This window comes from Corylus avellana, chromosome 6, assembly GCF_965113065.1.
Source record: "Corylus avellana chromosome 6, dhCorAvel1.hap1.2, whole genome shotgun sequence".
Taxonomy (NCBI): Eukaryota; Viridiplantae; Streptophyta; class Magnoliopsida; order Fagales; family Betulaceae; genus Corylus; species Corylus avellana.
Genome location: NC_142495.1, coordinates 25,120,104 through 25,138,733, shown reverse-complemented (window position 1 = coordinate 25,138,733; position 18,630 = coordinate 25,120,104). Strand labels below are relative to the sequence as shown.

Genomic DNA, 18,630 nt, shown 5'->3' with positions numbered 1-18,630 from the left:
ACTCCTGTCCTGTGTTTTTATAAATTTATATTTAAACTACATAAATTAAAAAAAATATTTGTGTTTTCTATTTCGACTAAGTTATAATTCTTTAAGGGTTTGGACTTGCAGTCTTACAACAAAAGATAAAACATAAATTTATTTTTTTATTTAAAAAAAAAAACCAAAAATATTGTAGCTAGATGGCTTCCTTTTCCGCTTCTTCTGCATCTACTGCTGCTTCATGATCTCTCATGAGCTAGCTACTATTATTCGTGGAGGGATAACAAATTCAGACAAATCAACCCACCAAAAAAATTCATAAATTTTTTACATCCTTATAAATCTTCAATCAAAATCCAACGGATAACATGCATAATTAACATCTTAAAACTGAACATAATTAACTAACTTGTAAAAGAAGAATATTCAAAGTTGATTGAAATAAAATAAAGCTAGTAACAAAGAGGAGGATAATTAATTAAAACACAGGGCGTTTTTTTTTTTTTCGTAATTTTGTTAATAAGAAGGGCGACCATTGCCACCCCAGTAGGCCTCGGATGGCAATTGGCACGAGTTGAGAAGATTTTGCGGCATCCCATGAAAAAGAGGTGTGTTCGGATCAGGCATTAGTTGTTGCTGTTGCTGCTGCTGTTGCTGTCCGCCAATTCCAGGGGATTCGAGAGATCCGCCTCCGGGAATTGGAACCCCTGGGTCTTCCTCCTCCAATGGGAGCCTCTCATATGCTGCATTACCAAATGATGCAGCCATTATTACCACCGGACCAGAGGCTAGAAGGGGGCCCACGACGCTGCCGCCGACCACCTGGCCTTGACCGCCTGCGAGATAAATGGTCAGCCCGGAGGCTGCTGGCGGTGCCGGAGGAGGTAAGAATGAGCCGGACAAGGATAAAATCTCGAATCTTCCATGTAAAGTGACGACTGCACCGGGTGAAGCGGGTTGCCTGAGGGTGACGTTAGTGACGGTGCCACTCCCGCTCAAAATGCAAACCCCTCTTTGCCTGCGCCTGGCGAAGGTGGAGAGGCTTTCCATGATATCGCAGCCGTTGGAGACTTCGACGACGTGGGATCGGAGGGCGTTCGCGCTGTCGCGGGTGATTATGATGGGCGGCTTCGGCTTGTTCTTCGACCCGGCAGGCCTGCCCCGGGGTCTTCTCGTCATCTCTCCCTCTGATCCGGTGCCACCCGACCCGAAAGCATCCTTGCTTAAGCTTTCGATTGCGGCGGCGGCGGCCGCGGTGGGGGTGGTGGTGTTGTGTTCGTCGCGATCTCGCTTCTGGCCACGGCCGGCGTTACCGCTTTGTTCTTCCTCGGAATTTTGTTGCTGGTGGTGCTGGAATTGATGGTGGGGATGTAGATGAAGATCTCTTGAAAGGAAAGGCGGTGGGAGAGGACGGCCGTGTGCTGTGACTGGATCCATTATTTAACCCTAACTAACAACAACCTCAAAAAAACGAAAGCAAATTGAGACTAGTACTACTGTATCTTTGATTATTCTTTACCTTATCAGAAGCAAATTAAGGGTTTTTGGAAGTGAAGCATGATGATGATGATGATGATGATGAGCAGCAGTCATATATTTTTCTTCTGTTTGAGGTTTTAAGTAAAAAATGAAGAGCAGCTAGCTAGAGGTAGAGTAGACAAGGGTAAGAAGAGAGTTGTAAGTGTGTGTGTTTTTTGTTTTGGCTTTCTGGGTATATTGGTAATGGTGTGGGTGTGTTTGTGTTTGGGTTAGGGTTAGGTCTATGAGGAATCGGATCGATAATGGGTTTGGTTTTGGTAAGACAGCGTGCGCATGGGCGGTGATGTGGGCCCCCCTTCCATTTCTCTCTCTCCTCTTTGTCTCTCCCTTTGGGGGCCCCAACACCCCATGCTCTCTCTCTCTCTTACAATATAATATATACAATATTACATATGATCAGTCCATGGCTGGCTGGTTGGCTGGTTGGCTAGGATTGAAAGGCCTGCAGAATAACATCAATCTTGTCCTTCATTTCAATCCCTCCTCTTGAATCATATATAGTTTCCACAAAACGTACGTACGTACTTGTCTTGATGTAAAAACCTGCTAAAGAAGAACACTAGTTCGATCTTTCCTCCTCTACACAACATTATTATTTGTTGTTAAATTTAGAGGGACAAAACAACCTTGGATTCAATGGGTTCGTCTTGTTTTCAGTGTTCCATCGTCCTTCGGACCATAATGATTTCACCCGGCCATTTCAACCGTAAAACTAAAGAATTGAATAACGCCTCTCTGCAGAAACAAATTACTCAGAACTTTTCCAACTCATCCTGACATTTATTTAATTTAACCATGTTTTTTACTTTTACAAGCTTTCCATTCTTTACATATATTTAAAAATAATAAAAAATAAAAAAAGAAGGAGCTTGTTGTGCAGTTTAGTAGCTCGAGAATTAAAGTCAAGCTCCTTAAGGGCCATACTGCATACATATTATAATTAACGAAGTTGAGAAAGTTTTGATTTACAACCAATTAAATTAATTAAACAAAAATGATTTGTCCTTTTTGGTGGCAGATTAAGTGTTGGTTTAGCGGAAGATAGAAGACAAAAAATAAAACTGAAGGCGGAAGAGTTTGTTGTTAATTAGCCGCGCGCTGTGAACAAGTTACAGCCTTGCCGGGTCCGTTACTCCAATGCAGTTTTGTACGGGTGGCATTTCGTGATTTGCTGCAACACTAGGGGCATTCATATTTCATATTTCTCTATATATAGAGAGAGAGAGACAGACAGACAGAGAGAGAGAAGCGCATGTGGGTCATGGGAAATTGGAGATGGCCCACCCAACAAACAATTCGGGTCAGGGCGTGTCTTGAGGGCGACTCTCGATTTTAGGAAACCAAGCCAAAACTCTCTCTCTCTCTCTGTGATGTTGATGTTTAGAGAATAAGGGGGATAGTTGATATCGAGACGTGTCTCTTCCCGCTCCTTCACACTGATTAAGCACCAGTACTCGCCTATTCGGTTCTTCCTCAGTTGCTATTAAATTTCTGAGAAATTCTATGGGTGTTACTACCCAAATTGCATACTCTTGAGTGCATAACTTCGGCGGTAGAAATTTTAGGTGGATTATTATTAAATTCTAAATTTAAGAATAATTTTTATTGATACATCAGAGCAGTAAAGTTATAAACTATTTTTTTATTCTCTAAATTTGATGGCTATCGGAAATTCAATAATAATTTTAGAAGTTTCATAAACTTTTAGAGAATAAAAATATAGTTCTTAGCATTACTCCACATCAAGGAGTGCATATTCTACTGGATATAAGCCGTATGAGATTCAAGTTGTATTGTACTTGTAACTATTTTAGAACACGTACAATTAATCTATTTTTGATATGATTATTGATTATTTTTGCGATTTTTTTGTTATTGACGTTATATTTTATATTTACTCGGTCCGTTCAGGTCAAGATTGCAGGGCTGGAGAGCTTGCGAAGCCACGGGCCCCAATTCGGCCAAGGAAGCCGGCGTGTCAACCGAACAATTGCATAAGGAGCACAATTAAGGAATGTGGCACAAAAAATAACTACCTTCAATCTTGTCCTAATTGCTAACGAGGGTAGAATTCGTCACGCTATCAAGTCACGGTGAAATCCTGCCAGTGAGTTGTTATTCGACACAACACTAGGTCAAGGCCATAAGATTCTAGCTCTCGTTTTCAAAGTAAGAACAACTTTACTCCTACTAACTCAAGTATCATAGGAGGTTTTTATCCATTGGTATTTCTGGCAAGTATCCAACTCTTCTTACTCCTTGCAGGCGTCCGTTGCCAAGTCTAACCGTGCGATCAACTATATCATCAGTTCCGGTAGCTGACTTTCGCATATTTTACAATGCTCACAAAATATGAAGGTAATTTATAGATAAGAACTATATCATTTAAAAAAGGAAAAAAAAAATCAAAATTGTATAGTTAATTAGTTTGTATTTTAAAATTTTAATTAATTAAATGAGTTATAGAGTAGTTGAGATTAATAAATTAAGATATTGCAGCGGCATGAAATTTAGCATGCATACGAGAAACGTACGGAGAACATTTAATCTAGAAAAAAAAAAATTAATACGTACGGATGAGAACTATTAATTGATAGAACATAAAAAATAGTTATATTTAAACACACACATCCATATGTTCGTGATTTTTTATTGGTACGCATTTTATTATACATGAAGCATGCATTTACTGCTAGAAGAAAAAGAACAAAAAAACAAAAGAAAAAAAAGAAGGGAAGACGACAGTTTTAGTTTGACAACAAAGAAGGTTTATAATATACAGAAATGCTTCTTAATTTATATTTGGGGAAACTTCACTGAAGATCCCTGAACTTTTACCCGTTTTAAAATACCCTCTCTACACTTCAAAATCTCTCAATTTAGTTCTCTAAACTTTCAATTGCTCTCAATTTGGATCCCTTCGTCAATTTTAGCCGTTAAAAATACAAAAAAAAAGACCAAAATATCCCTGATTTTTGTTTTTTTTTTTTTAAATAAAAAAAAATGTTTTTGAAGTTGGAATTTTATACAAAAGTCAGGGATATAAATGTCATGTAACGTTTAAAATCTGACGGAGGAATCCAAATTGAGAGCAATTGAAAGTTCAGGTGACTAAATTGATAGATTTTGAAGTTTATGGGGGTTTATCAAATCGGGTAGAAGTTCAGGAGTCTTCAGTGAAGTTTTCCCTTTATATTTTGGTGTTCAGAAACAAAATGAAAATTAGTATGGGTCAAGGGAGCCAAAAAAATTCTCACCTTTATAATGTGACTAGAATTATAATAAAAGTTACTGTGTACGCGTCTCCAAGAGATAGTTCAATCGGCTGTAGACCACACCTTATGAATCGAAGATCACTAAAAATTATTGTGTACGCATGGTGTGAGAAAAATGATATTTTTTTTAGAGATTATGTTTTAGGTCATATCTAGGCTCCGTTTACTTCGACGTAAAATGGTTTCCAGAAAATGATTTCCGTATTTTACGGTGTTTACTTCGACGTAAAATAGTGGTCAACGGAAAATATTTTCCTTTTGACCAAAAATTCTTCTTCAATTTTAGGAAAATGGTTTACGGTTTTGAAAACCGTAAACCATTTTCCGACTATGAGCATCTCATTCTTAAAGTGATGGATCTTGCCAAGACCCTCCTAGAACTTCGTCGGGACTTGACCGGGTCCCACCCGGGACTTGACCGGGACCCACCTGGGACCTGACCGGGACTTGACCGAGAATCGCCCGGGACTTGACTAGGACCCGCCCGGGACCCTAGAGGGACCTGCCCGGGACCTGCCTGGGACCTAACCGGGACTTGCCCAGGACCTGACCGGAACATGACCGGGACCCACCCAGGACCTACCTGGGACTTGACCGGGACTCGCTCGAGAATTGACCGGGACCCGCCCGGGACTTGCTCGGGAACCGCCTGGGACGTAACAGGGACGCGCCCGGGACCTGCCCGGGACTTGACCAGGACCTGCCCAGGACCTGACTGGGACTTGCTCGGGACCTGCCCGGGACTTGACCGGGACCTACCCGGAACCTGATTGGGACTTGCCCAGGACCCGTCCGGGACTTGACCAGGACCTGCCCAAGACTTGACCGGGACCCGCCCGAGACCTGACTAGGACTTGCCCGAGACCTGACCGAGACTTGACTGGGACCCCGGAGGGACCTGCCTGGGACCCGCCCGAGACCTGACCGGGACTTGACCAAGACCCGCCCGGGACCTGACCGAGACCCGCCCGGGACCCTGGCGGGACCTGCCCGAGACTTGACCTAGACCTGACCGGGATTTGCTCGAGACCTGACTGGGACTTGCCCGGGACCCGCCCGGGACTTGACCGAGACCTGATCGAGACCCGCTCGGGACCTGATCGAGACCCGCCCGGGACCTGCCCGAGACTTGACTGGGCCCTGCTCGGGACCTGACCGAGACCCGCCCGAGACTTGCTCGGGACCCCGGTGGGACCTGCCCGGAACCTGACTGGCACTTGCCCAGGACCCAATTGGGACCTGACCGGGACTTGACCGGGACCCGCTCGGGACTTGACCGGGACCTGACCGGGACCCGCTCGGGTCCTGAGCGGGACTTTACCAAGACCGAGCAAGTCCCGGTCAGGTCCTGGTCAAGTCCTGGACGGGTCCCGATCAAGTCCCGGCGCGGGTCCTGGTCAAGTCCCGGTCAGGTCCCGGGCGGGTCCCGGGCAAATCCTAGTCAGGTCTCGGGCGGGTCCCGGGCAGGTCCCATCGGGGTCCCGAGCAAGTCTCGGGTGGGTCTCGGTCAAGTCTCGGGCAGGTCCTGGGCGGGTCCCGAGAAGGTCCCAGTCAGGTCCCGAGAGGGTCTCGAGCGAGTCCCGGGTAGGTCCCTCCGGGGTCCCGGGCGGGTCCTAATCAGGGTGGGTCCCGGGCACGCCCCGATCAAGTCCCGGAAGGGTCCTGGTCAGGTCCCAGGCGGGTCCCGAGCGTGCCTTGGTCAAGTCTCGGGCAGGTCCTGGTTAAGTCTCGTGCATGTCCTAGTGGGGACCTTATTGGAAAAAATATATATTAAAAAAAAAGATATTAAAAAAAAATTATTTTCCGTGTGCAAGATAAACGCCGTAAAATGTTTTCGACGGAAAATATTTTCAGGGAAAATGAATTTTCTGAAAATATTTTACGAAGGAAACCATTTTACGTCGAAGTAAACGGAGCCCTAAAGTCAATTTTTTTAAAAAAAAAGTAGAAGTATTTTTCATGTTAATCATTCTTTGGTTGGATTATTTTGAAATTTGTCTTTTGCTTGCCCAAATTCAAGGGCAGAAGAACTAGCCTATACCTTTGGGGGCTCCAGCCTCAAAAAATTTAAATAACATCCAAAAATATATATTTTTTATTTGGTATTAAGAAACCTTTTTTTTTTTTTTTTTAATGAGAAAATTATTATTATGAAAGTAGCTAGCTGGGTCAGCCTTCATGGTTACCGAAATTAATAACATTGGATTTTGTCCCCATGTTGCGAGGCCTCACGTAAGCATCCAGCTCACGCGCACGTGCATGCGCAAGACGCACATCCACGGGCGTCCCTAATCTCCATACGACGGAATATGCCCTTGCCGGCAATCGTACCTTCTGTCATTTGCAAGGGTTTTTTTTAAAAAAAAAAAAAACAAAAACGTTTTCCCCAATTGCAACAAACAAGAACCTTGAAGCCGAAGTGATCCCCATGGTTCCAACATCGCCAAGAGCTAGACTCATGTTCCTTAATTTGCTGTTACTACTTGTTTAATTATGTAATTTCGACAATATATATATATATTCACAAGATCATACAATATTGTTATCAATGTTATTCTGCCTTGTGTTTGTTTGTGTGTTGTTTAATTCAAACATTTATAGTTGGTAAATTAATTAAGTTACCTTATCCTAGCTATGAGTTTAATATTTTAAAATAAATGATAAGTAAATGGACTGTCAGTGCTATTACTATTAATTAACAGCTGGTATAATTTACATGTTTAATGATAAATTAGATAAATAGATTGTTGCTGTTGTTGTGTTTTTTTTTTCTTTTCTTTTTTTTTTTACCAACCATAAATTCAAAAGCCCATCGCTCAATATAATTCCTGTAATATTTAACTGTCATGGTTGTTAAGTAATTAGTTGTATCATAATGTTTAAATGCATCTGTAACATTGGCGTGAATTAAGAACAAAAAAGTTTATATATATATATAGGCAACTCCAAGATAAAATCAAAAATGAAAATGTTTGGGGTACTACCATTTTTTTTTACAACTCCTTAGAAATTAAAGTTGTTGTTTATAATTGGTTAAATAATTAAGAGTGTATGGTTAACAAATCAACCACTAACTACTTAAATTGAGAAGTTAGATACTTAATTATAAAGAGAATTCGAGATAGAAATTGAGTTCGAGATAGCAATCAATGTATGAGGACAGAGGAAACCTTAACAGGGATTTGATAAAGGAAAATATGTATAACGTACGGGACAGAGCCGGCCAAGGATGAAAGATAAGAAATTAAAGAATGGATTCAGGTCAAGTCAAGACTATAACGCATGCACTATCCAGATTCCCCTTCCTCAGCACGCGCTTGCTCGCTTCTCGAGATACTTGATTGGAATCGAGGAAGAAGGTTATAATTAATTAAGTACCCCACTTGGCTAGAAGAACGGTTTTGGTATAGTCATAAATTGTCACGTCAGTTTATAAGGAGAATTTTGTAGTAAAAAATACAAATACCCCTAATAACACTTAAAAAATAAAAAATAAAATAAAACTTGCTAAGTAGTGAGAGTAGAAGATGTAGTTGGCTCCATCAAGCAAATTTTTTTTTTTTTTTTTAAACAATTCAAAGGAATGAAAGATTAGCATATATGGCTCATATATTAGCTAGGTACAGTAAAAGGCTATGTGACACCCACAACAAAAGGTCAATTTATATAGTTGACTTAGAAATTTAGTTCGATTTACCTAATTTCAAATTTTAAGCATTCTGATTCGTCGTCGATTCTAATATATTATTTCCATGTAAAATTAATAAAGAATCCATGGCGTAACAGGCTACGCTTCATGCCTTTTGACTTCAAGAGTTGCTCAAATGCTTGCTTTGCTACCTTGTCTTCTTATTAGATTCCGGAAGAAAGTTGTAATCCATCAATAAGATTGAAAGCACGAGGTTTTCTTTTGTGACGACGGCAATTAAATTAATTAAGTAACTGAAAAATATTTAAAGGAATAGATATATATAGAAGATTATTGCTTGGTGGGTTACCTTGAACTCATGCTAATTTTAATGGACAAAAACTTCTTCCAAATTAGATTAGAGAAAATTATTTCAACCCAATTTACAAAATAGTCATGTATTTTTTGAACATGTAAAAAACACATATAATATTAAAAAAAAAAAAAAAAAAAAAAAAAAGGTGTTTATCAGATATTAAGAAATACATACCAATTTTATAGACTATGTTAAAGAAAAAAAATTTCAACCCAATTGAAATATATGTTCAATTTGAATTCTTTTTTTTTTTTTTTGTTCTTCCCTTTATTCCGTATTTCAATAAAATAGGATCTTTCAATTGAAGTTCTCTTGGATTACAATGTTGTGTCACGAGACAAGCTAAGTAATCTATATATCTTTCTAGATTTTAGAAATGGCACTTAATCCATTTGAGGTCTACTCTCTCTTAACATTCATCAAAATCCACCCTCAAAACTACAAGCTGAAAAGCCATATATAATAACCCAATTAATTAAACAATTAATGAGACAAATTAATCCCACAACAAATAGCTGGAACAACACTTCTTAATTAATTCCTCTTTTCTTCCCCCCACCCCCCCCAAGCTGTCCAGCATTAATCTCTTCTTGTGTTTCATTTAAAAACGACCATTTATATGTGCCAAGTGATCATATTGCCATACAACATATACTCTAATGAGTCCAGGACGAGACATGTCATTCCTCCATCTCTCGTTCATTTTTACAAAAATTTATACGACTCATATTTAGAGTACGTTTGGCGTTGTGATTTCATAAATAAAAAGTATAATTTTAAATTTAGCTGAAAAAAAAGATAGATTGTTTAGAATTGCGATTCTGAAAACATAGAAAATCTCCGTCTTCAAGTAGAAAGTAAAGAAGTATTTTTTTTTTCAAAACGCATAATTTTAAAAACTAAATCACAATTTTAAAAGCCAAACTACAATTTTACTAAATGTTTAACTATATATATTTAAATATCACACATTTTCATATCATTATTTTTAAATAGCAAGTTTGAAGCCGGCGTGGCTCGATAGTATTGTGGTTGGCAAATGGCAACCACCTGCAAATAGGCACGTAGGTGGGGAAGAGTGAAAGAAAAAAAAAATGATATTGCCGCGGTTTGACTGCATCGTCCATGGTGATGTACGTTGAATGGCAAACCGGAGTGTGTGGGCGTGAAATGTGAATGAATGAGAGAGAGTAATAGCACAGGAGAGAAGAGGTGCTATGCTGACAGCCGCAGTGACAGTACTGACAGTGACAGACTCTGAGTGACACTGATCACCAACAGTACGATCACATTTCCGTGCGCGGAGAGGTCGAATGGAATGAAAGCTTTATTGCAGATTTACATTACACGCGCTGAATCCCATGAAACATTAACCCTTTTGATGTTCTCTGTCGGAGAGTCTCCTTTCCATCGCCATTACCTCGATCTCTTTCCACCTTCTTCGATTAATATTCTCTTCTTTTCTTATTTATTTTTCTTTTCCTTTCTCTTGGTGGTTCAGAGCTGATGTCAAAAGCGATCGAAAATATAAATATAATTAGTTGAGTTCTTTTCAAGGAAGAATATGATATATATGTGAATAGGATCTAAGCTAGATGCGTGCCCAATGTGAAGATTAATTAATAAAACAATATTAAGGTCAAATGTATATATCTATTATACAATGTAGTAGTTACATATATTTATATATATATTTAATTTCTACGTGGCTTTAAGTCTATAGCTTACAAATTTCTAAAAAATATGTTTACTATCAATGCCAAATAAATGGTTTAATATTAGGGCTGCTGGGTGATCCAAATCTGAGTTTGGTATATGAATCTTTGATATATTATAGACTTTTGGCAACTGGGTTTCTTGATGTTTTGTATATATGGGACCTCCTCACATGTGCAACACATACGTGTGCTTAGATTTTTGGAAATTATATATATATATATCCTTATTAATTTTCACTTATTAGTCGAGTAAAGTACTTAATTATGTAGTCTAGGGCGCTCATTTATTTTCAAAGAGATCTTGCTATAGTTGTTCATTTTGAATATATTCTTTCCCTTCATCTCATTTGATTGGTTTTCTAATTCATTTTGAATATCCCTACATATGTTGTCTGTTTTAGAATATAAGTGAACACAATTTTTCAATAGAGTTTTTTTTTTTTTTTTTTTTTCCTAATCTATCCTTACTTTTATTGATAGATGTTCCTTTAAAAATGTGATTTTTCTAGACAGAAAAATAATAGGAAATAGGCCAGGGGGGAGGGTATTTAATATGATAATTTTACTAAGGGTCCATTTGTATTTGCAATTTCAAAACATGAGATTTAAAAATAACGATTCTAAAACATATGATTTGAAAACACGATTCTTAAAAACACAGTTAAACGTTTGAGAGAAAATCACAATTTGACATTTAAAATTGCACTTTAGCTTTTAAAATCATGGGTTTTTAAAAATGCATCCCTAGGCCATTGCATCCGCATATTTTTCTACGTTTTTCAAATTGTAATTTTTTAAAAACAAACTCTCAATCAATATACATTTTACGATTTGGTTTAAAATTGCACTTTTAGTTTACGAAATTGCAGTGTCAAACACACTCTAAATAAGCGTTCTAAATGTTACAGAACATCTAAGCCCCAAATAATGGTAAATTTGAGTGTTATATGCTTTAGAAATTAGTAATAGTATTTCTTTAAAATGAATCTTGCCAGGATGATGAACAAATTGAAATTGAAACAGAAAGAATATAAATTAATATTGCGCCAAATCATTTAGAATTGATTCAATGGATAATAGACACCGAGTCGAAAAGAGATGAGATTGGAATGTAAGATGTAGCATTTATATTATTCGAATTGGTGATATTAATGGGAGGGCACCTCTACTATGTATTGAGTGGGCAATGTTCAATTTCTCTCACACAGAGAGAGAGAGAGATTGTATAAAGAATAAAAAAGGGTTGGTGATTAATTGGATGAATAAGAATCAAAATCGGGGGTCCTTTCCGGGGCGACCGGCCCGCCTTCTTCTCGCATGTTACTTTCATCTCTCTCGTCACATTTGGCCAACTTTCTCTCTCTACACACTAAAACAAAACAAAAAACATTATTAATTTAAAAAACAAAGTGATAAGCAAGCATAGCAAACCATCCATCCATCTCATAACAAACGAACAAATAACAAGAGAAAGCTACAAAATGCATTTTATTATTCAACAAAACATCGTTTTCTTAAGCAGTCAACGTTCCTCCCAACAACTCCTTTCGGAGGTACTGAAATCCAAGAGTCGTCTTCATCACGAATAAGTCACTAATATCGACCTCAATCTCACAATCTCCACCGTTCATTATCCGCGTCGACCATAATAATTAAAAATATATATAATATTAATCATCTTCTTCATTTGTCTCTTGCTTTTTCACTACGTACTTTCATTTTAATTCTTCATATATAATAATATGTAAAACCTAACAAAAGAAAAGCAAAATTTCAGGATATTATAATTATATATTAATGCAGCGAGAGGGTGGTAAATGAGGATATTATCCGGTTCAAATGAACTGAAAATGATCCTGTTCCAAGAGATACCGACTATTTTTTTTTTTGCAATTACTTTTTTAAATTTTTAATTGAGTTAATTATATTGATTATTTGGTGAAGTCTATTAAATATTTCTCTTTTATAACACTTGATAGTTATGATGGATTACTATACATGTGTCGAACAACTTATATACTTAATTATTTACTTTATAAATAAAATGTTAAAATGAAGAAGATTATTTACACATGTATAGTAGTCCATCTTCTTATACACATGGCATCTTGGCAACTTGGTTAGAGTTAAGATGTACATCAATCATCGTAGGATATATGTTCAACATATATATATACTTTAACAAACCAATATTCACAATTAGTGACGAAACCAGAATTTTGGTTCAAATCATGAGGTAATTAAGACCAAAATATAAAATTAAAAAAAATAATAATTGAAAATTGATTAAAAATTTGAGCATATTAGGCTACTGTATATTAGGTTGTTTACATGGACAAATATTGGCGGGCTAGAGGTCATTTGCCTCCTCTAATCACCACCCCCGGTTCCGCCGGCCTGTGCTGATCATAATAAATGGAAGCCCAATTAAGAAAATATTTTAATAGTCCTAACTTTGAATTAAGTTGCTTCCATCCTCAAAATTAATTAGCTATTTCCTAGCACAAGCGTGGTAATTAGCATTTGAAATTTTCTAAAGTTGGCCTCCCTAGCTAACACCAAAGTTCTTGGGTTCACAATTGTACTCCGGTTCAACCAAGTTGAAGAATTGAAGCAGCGTAAAGTTGACGGGGTCTAGCTATATGTGAACGTTGAATAATATTCTTGTGAACAAATATATATATGAAATCTTCAAGAAAGACATAGTCTAGCTTGCCTTTGGAAAGATGAAGAAATGAATGGAAAGCTCAGAGAAATGTTGCAAAAGTATGGTCCAATAGGGATGCTTAATTAATTATCTTAATCAATCAATTAATTAATGGGGTAGCTTTTATTAAACAAATGAAACCCATTATCATGTACCCATTAATAAACAATAATTTAAGTAAAGCTAATCCAAAGAGAGACCATGGACCACCTCAAAGAGAGCACATATGTGAGGTTTCCATGTGAATGGCACCTATTGCTTGGAATCAAACATAAATGTTGCATGTTCTCACTCTCTCAGAAGCCGCTTTTCACTCATAGTGGCTTCAGATTGTTGCACCAATTGTTGTCATCGATGCAACGCCAATCAACAGATAAAACTTTTCGAACTTTTAGTTAATTAATTAATCAATTAATTAATTTAATCAAAGCAGCTAGCATCGAGCAATGGGAATATTTTTGAAATTAAGTAATTTAAACAAGCCGACCAAAACTCAGTTTGCCATGTGATAGATAGTGATCGATTTGGAATCATTGTACTCATCATCCCTTCACCTTCTTGTAATCTTGTTGATCAACATCTTTAATCAATTGATCAAATGAAACACTAGGGCATTTAGTTATATATATATATATTACACGACATCTATCAATGTTCTTTCGTTGCATTCATTTGTAGATTGTTCGTTCCAGGCTTCAAACTTTTTTTTTTTTTGGGGGGGGGGGGGGGGGGGGGGGGGTTGCATATTGAATTCCTCTTACCTTTCTATAATTAGCATCTTTGTTGAGAGCAACCGCTAAATGTTTTTCTTAAAGCAATAAATTAGAAGGTAACATAATCCAAGTTATATTATGGTTGATTTGATGTTGTCCGGGCAATAATTGGTCCGTATTGATTCTACCCATTTTTTTTAAATGATGAATAAATTGTTTTTTTTTTTAAAAAAAAAAAAAGTACGTTAATAAATATATAAAGAAAGGTTTCCTAATATTAAGAATTAGGTTCCAACCTATTTGGAAGTGCCAAACATTTTGGTAATCATAATTAATTAGAGAAGACATTGGAAAAGTAATTTTTTGGCAGTATAATATAAGGAAAAAGATTACTCTTAACAGATTAAGAAATTGTCTCGAGGGACAATGTGGTAGCTTCAATGATAACTTAAGATGGTTTCTTTTACCTAACAAAAGTTATCACGAGAAAAATAATGAATTGTTTTTGCCTAATTTTAATTTGACTGGCATGGAAAACGATAGACTTAACCTAAAACTCCAATATTTTAACAAGAGAAAAGAAAACAAAATCATGGCATTCGACAAGTCTTTCTTAAGATACTCGAGAAAGTGTGACAATCAAGTAGATCTCCTTTAGGATATAGAGCTCATTCATAAATGGATAATGCTTGATATATATTATGCCATATAAAACTATATATATATGCTACTTAATTCATGTGTATATATAGTTACAAAATATTCAAGAACCTACTTATAATAAATTGCCCAAGATCAAGTGTGTCTAAAATGAGAGAGAGAGAGAGAGAGAGAGAGAGAGAGAGAATAATTAAAAAAATACCATATAATTTAAAAAAAAAATGAAAAAGGGAAGAAAAAATAAGAGAGGGAGAGAGAGAATAATTAAAAAATACCATATAATTTTTTTATAAAAAAAAAATGAAAAGGGAAGAAAAAAAGAAGAGAGAGAGAGAGAGAGAAAAGAAGGAATTCATTGACTAATAGAGTGGGCCGGGTGGAAGCCCACTCTTTTTTGGTCCATTAAAGACTGGTTTGTTGGTTTGAACCGCTAAGGTGAGGTATGAGAAGGGCCCATTTGTATTTTGCGACTCAGGGGATGGGCCAATTTTTTTTTTTTTTTTTTTTTTTTCTCCCTTCTTCTTTTTAGTTTTAAATAAACTGTAAATCTTTATTTTTTTGGTCTACTAATGGCTGGGCACTACTATTTGTTAGGGTTTTGTGCATTTTATAACATGGGCAGCTTCTCATCTACAAGACATTTAAATTGATAAGTGAAAATATACAATACCCACTTCAAATTCCATCTTAAACTAATAATTTTTTTTAAAATTTTGTCATGATCAATGTTATTAGCATACCAAATTACCAACATATATAATTAATCTAAGATTCTCTGTCTCTTGTTGTTTCCCTCATCTCTAGTTCCAGAAGCAACAAAAGTAATTACAACAAAAATTACCATTAAAAACCCCTCTACTTATGTTGGTGAGAAAGTGTAGGAAGAGAGAAAAGATAAATAGCCCAGAGCAGTAGAAGGCATGAAACGAAAAATATTCCTGAAGTTGCAGTAGCTATGGGCCTATGGCTTTGAAGTCCAATATGGGTGGTGCTTTGTTGGGCTGAAGCAGCAAAATTTGGAAGAGATTTGGCAGGATTTTCTAAATATATGATTCCATATTTCCATTCTCTTTAATTAAGGCTATTTTACGAGCACACACAACAGCTATTTTTTTTTTTTTAATTTATAAAAAAATAGAGAATTAAAGGGAAAAGTACACTTTACCCTCTAAAGTTAGGGGCGATTTTTAATTTGACCTCTAATGTTTCAATTTTTGAAATGCATCCCCCAAACTTTCAAATTTTTGCGATTTGACCAATTTAATCCAAAAATTTTCATATTGCTCCTAATTTTTTTTATTTTTTATAAGAATGGCCACCCCTTTGGCCATTTGGCCATTTTTGCACCCCCAATTTTTTAAAAATAAAATAAAATAAAAATAAACAATTAGGGGCAATATGGGAATTTTAAGATAAAATTGGTTGAATTGCAAAAAATTGAAAGTTTGGGGGGTGCATTGCAAAAATTGAAACATTGAAGGTCGAATTGAAAATTGCCCCAAACTTTGGGGGTAAAGTGTAATTTTTCCAGAATTAAATTATTTTTTTATCCAAATACGCTCTATAATAGCTTCTCTTATATTTTACTATGCCATATTTTCTACATAATGTTAGTTTTATACTTATTCTCACATTTTTTACAAAATCTCAATACAATTCCCTAATAAAAGGCAAATAAAGGAGAGACGAGAGAGAATAGAGAAATATTTTGCCTTAAAATAATGGTAACACGCTAACATACCCACTGTTTAGAGAACCTATAAGGAATCTGCTGCAAGTAATTTTTGTGATTTTTCATATATATTTTCTTATATTTATAGCTATAAAGTACCTGTTATGAATGCTATTACAAGAGCAAAAGACGTGCTCTAAATTCCGTACAATGAGCTGGGTAAAAGTGTTTTAGGATAATCTTGGGAGCCTATTAGGCTATAATTAGAGACATTTTACTTAGAAAAATTAATTACTATGCAACCTGCGGTCCACGAAACCTAGTAAAAAACAGGATGATGATACATGTACTTGTTATTCCTGCTGTGTGATCAATTCAACCATACTCCATTTAATCATTTATCCATGCAATATGCATAAAGAGTATCCCATCAGAAGTGCAATATTCTTGAATGGTACTTTTTTTTTTTTTTTTTTTTTTTTAATTTTAATTTTAATTTTCTTGAATGAGACTTGAGAAGCTAACAGTTGTGTTTTGGACGATGAGTTAATTAATTAATTGATAATTGATATTTAAATAAAGAAATTTGTTTATTGGTAAATTACTATTTATTTTAAAAACTTGAGCGGATAAGTCAACCTTAAATATTTAACTGAAATATGATGAATTGATATTGGAGACAATTAAGGATCGAACATTTGTTGTTATACCATATTAAATTACCATTTATTTCAAAATTTTAAATATAAAAATATTAATTTAATTAAGGGTTAAATACTAAATACTCCCCTAGAGTTTTATTGCTTTATTTTTTCCCATATAGGGTTTGATTTTTTTCACATGAGGTCCATGTGGTTTTGATAATAGACTAAACTAGTCCTTCTATCAGTTGACTGTTAGTTGATTTAATGGAAATTCACATGAACCAATCAAATGTTGACACGTGACACTTACTTATTTTTTATTTTTTATTTTTAAATTAAAAAAAAAAAAAAAAAATGGGGTGGCTCCTTGGTGCCCAAGGGGGTGGCCGAAACCACCCCCAATGGGTACTGGGGGTGGCTCGAAACCACCCCCAATGGTGGTTGGGGGTGGTTTCGGCCACCCCTAGGCTCCATGGGGGTGGCTGAAGCCAAGGGGGTGGCCCTGGCCAAAGAGCCACCCCCAATTTTATTTTATTTTTTTTAAAAAAAATACATTATTTTTTAATTTTTTTAAGAAAAAAAAATTAAATATGAGCCACATGTCAACATTTGATTGGTCCACGTAGATTTCCATTAAGTTAATTAGCGGTCAACTGATAGAGGATTAGTTTGGTCTATTATCAAAACTACAGGAACGTCCTACGATAAAAATCAAATCCTAAGAGAAAAAATAAAGCAACAAAACCCCGAAGGAGATATTTAGTATTTAACCCTTTAATTAATATTATAACCTTTATTTGTTTGCTTTGATATTTCAAAGCATGGAGCTCCTTTAAGAGGCTCCCACAGTCTTCCCAGTTCCCAGTGTCCATGACATTTGATGAAGACTGCACCATTTAGGTGGATTTTTGTTTTTGTTTTTGTTTTCTTTTCTTTTTCCTGGTGGATTTTTGTTATCAACTTCTCATTGTTCCAGCTAATTGACAAGGACCTCTCCACAAGAATTGGACAGTAAAATGATACACGAGGAACCACATTATTGGGAGAATAAACACTTAAAGAGCTTTAAGTAATTAAGTCTTGGGAAAATATATATATATATATATTAAGTGAAGCATATGATCAGTAATACTAAAAACCATATTTTCTATCTTACAACTATCTCATAATACTAATGTGTCATTTTTAATCGACCATCGTTTAAAAAAAAAAAAAAAAAAAAAAAGGTTGATCGGAACTTACATGATTTCATAATGCTCATGTTACAATATCAACGAAATCTTAGATTTTTTTTTTTTAACAAAAACTTATCCAAAGGTTAGTAGAGATTTCCACATTAGCATTGCGGAATAATTATAGGATAAAAATATAATTTTTAACATTACTCTATATGTATATATTAGTTCGGTCGAAAAGGTTTACTTTGTGTGTTTGAACTCAACAGTCAACGCTAATTTAGTAACCACTCAATGTGACAAAATGTTATACACTTTCACTCTCACTCTTTAAGTGTACAATCTCTGATCTGTCTAGTGACAACCACCGTACTAGCATACTCTCTCATCAATCTTTTCTCTCGCTACCACATGCAATGACCGTTCTCTCCCTCTAGACGCTAGAGGAAGCCCTTACCAAGCTCTTTAATTACCAAAATGCCACACGTCACTACCAATAGTACTCAACCATTTTGTTCGTGTAAGCCACATGCTCTTAGCC

At 36.1% G+C, this 18,630-nt stretch overlaps 1 protein-coding gene across 1 annotated transcript; it reads right to left on the bottom strand.

Annotated features, from left to right (window-relative positions):
* Positions 1-497: 497 nt before the first annotated feature.
* On the bottom strand, positions 498-1,650 carry LOC132187728 (AT-hook motif nuclear-localized protein 18). The gene has a single exon (XM_059602144.2). The coding sequence runs from the start codon at positions 1,417-1,419 to the stop codon at positions 499-501; it is 921 nt and encodes a 306-aa protein (XP_059458127.2). The 5' UTR covers positions 1,420-1,650; the 3' UTR covers position 498.
* Positions 1,651-18,630: the final 16,980 nt, after the last annotated feature.

Coding starts and splice junctions, on each gene's coding strand:
- LOC132187728 (XM_059602144.2), bottom strand. CDS start 1,419: ATGGATCCAGTCACAGCACACGGCCGTCCTCTCCCACCGCCTTTCCTT.